This window comes from Stegastes partitus, unplaced genomic scaffold (genome assembly GCF_000690725.1).
Source record: "Stegastes partitus isolate 25-593 unplaced genomic scaffold, Stegastes_partitus-1.0.2 Scaffold559, whole genome shotgun sequence".
NCBI lineage: Eukaryota > Metazoa > Chordata > Actinopteri > Pomacentridae > Stegastes > Stegastes partitus.
The window spans coordinates 419,343-420,887 of NW_007578290.1; the positions used below are offsets into that span (position 1 = coordinate 419,343).

Genomic DNA, 1,545 nt, shown 5'->3' on the forward strand with positions numbered 1-1,545 from the left:
ACACACACACACACACACACACTACAATGAGGCGGGCTGATCCACACCTTGCTGACATGTGACTGAACAAAACTGGAGACAATCACAGAATAATTAACAGAAAGGCTTCATGTAGAAAGTCTGCTGAATGCAGAATAAAGGTCAGATGATGCTGGAGGCCAAGTGGCCTCGCTGGCCGCCCAGCTACAAGGTGGCTGTCATTAAACATGACAAGCAGACAACAAGCAACACCTCCTGCTGTGAGGCTCAAGCTGCAGCGCTGCACGTACAAATCTAATATTCCAGCTGTGTAACTCAAGTAGTTAACTTATTGGGAGGATGAAAGTTGTCCTCCAGTGAGTAAAATAAAGAGCTTACTTTGTCCGTCAAACTTGCGAATGATGGTGTCCAGGAAGGTGTTCTGTGGGGCCACGTGTCCCCGTCTCACCGGCATCGCTGCTCAGAGAGACCTTTCACTGTGACTGGCTGAAACGTGAGGTAGTCTGAGTCTTCAGAGGTATACAGGAGCTGTCTTCTGCATGTTTTCTACATGATTGCATGGTTGTTTATGAAAACAGGGCTGTTGGAGTTTGGTCTGCCCCTCCGCCTTCCACCTGACTCCACTCATAATCTCAGTCCTCGTCTCTGATTGGTCACAGTAACATCAGTGAAAGAGCTGTGGATCAGAGGTGAAGTCTTTGAAAAGCAGAAAGAGAAATGTAGTTCCTTCTGACCAAAGCTATTAGGATGACTTTTTTTTTGGTTTTTGAAATTTGCTTTTTTATTGAGGAATTTTTAACCATTTTTTACAGAAATCGACCTAAGAGCAGGAACAGTGGGGGTACCTTTTCTGCAGAGCATCATCATCATCTGCAGCAGTCATCATTATTTGAGTGGCAGCTTAACATAAAGTGGGATCTTATAGGCTCAACATAATCTTTCCATTTTAACCAAGTTCTATAAAATGAGGCCATTTGCAGATTTAGTCGAAAAGACACTTTTTCCATTTTGTAGATTTCTTGTGTAATGTTGATTCAGCGCTCACTTCTTGTCTGCTCAGGCTCCAGCCATCTTCTGGTGACGTTCTTGTTACTTGCTACTGAAAGAATGTCAAGTAGTTTCTTGTCTCCGTTGTTCAGGCCGTCCAGCACTGTGTCACCAAGACACAGATTCAGATGAAAAGGGGAAACAACTGAGAGGATGACTAACATTTACGAAGACAGTAAGACTAGTAACAGTGACACCCTTCCACTTTTAGTCAACTCATAATACACTGACATACATTAACATGACTTTTACATCTCATGGTGCAACATTCTTCATCAGCATGATGTGGCGTGACTAACTTCAACAAAAGGTGGTAAAACATTGGAACAAAGACGAACTCCTTTGACCTGAGTGGTGTCACATATGAGTTCACATCAGTAACAACTGTTTCCTGACATGACGTGACCACACTGTCATGTTTACTGTTTCACAAAAGGATAAACAAAAAAATAGAGCATTGCTGAATTGACAGTCGTCACATTAAAAGCAGGCTCGGTGGTTAGCACCGTTAGCGCCTCA

At 43.2% G+C, this 1,545-nt stretch overlaps 1 protein-coding gene across 1 annotated transcript in view; it reads right to left on the reverse strand.

Annotated features, from left to right (window-relative positions):
- LOC103362177 (potassium voltage-gated channel subfamily H member 6-like) overlaps positions 1–433 on the reverse strand; it is a 37,657-nt gene extending 37,224 nt beyond the window's left edge. Inside the window, exon 1 of the mRNA XM_008288467.1 lies at positions 358–433. Coding sequence (XP_008286689.1) covers positions 358–433 — 76 coding nt within the window. The remainder of the gene's footprint in view (positions 1–357) is intronic.
- Positions 434–1,545: the final 1,112 nt, after the last annotated feature.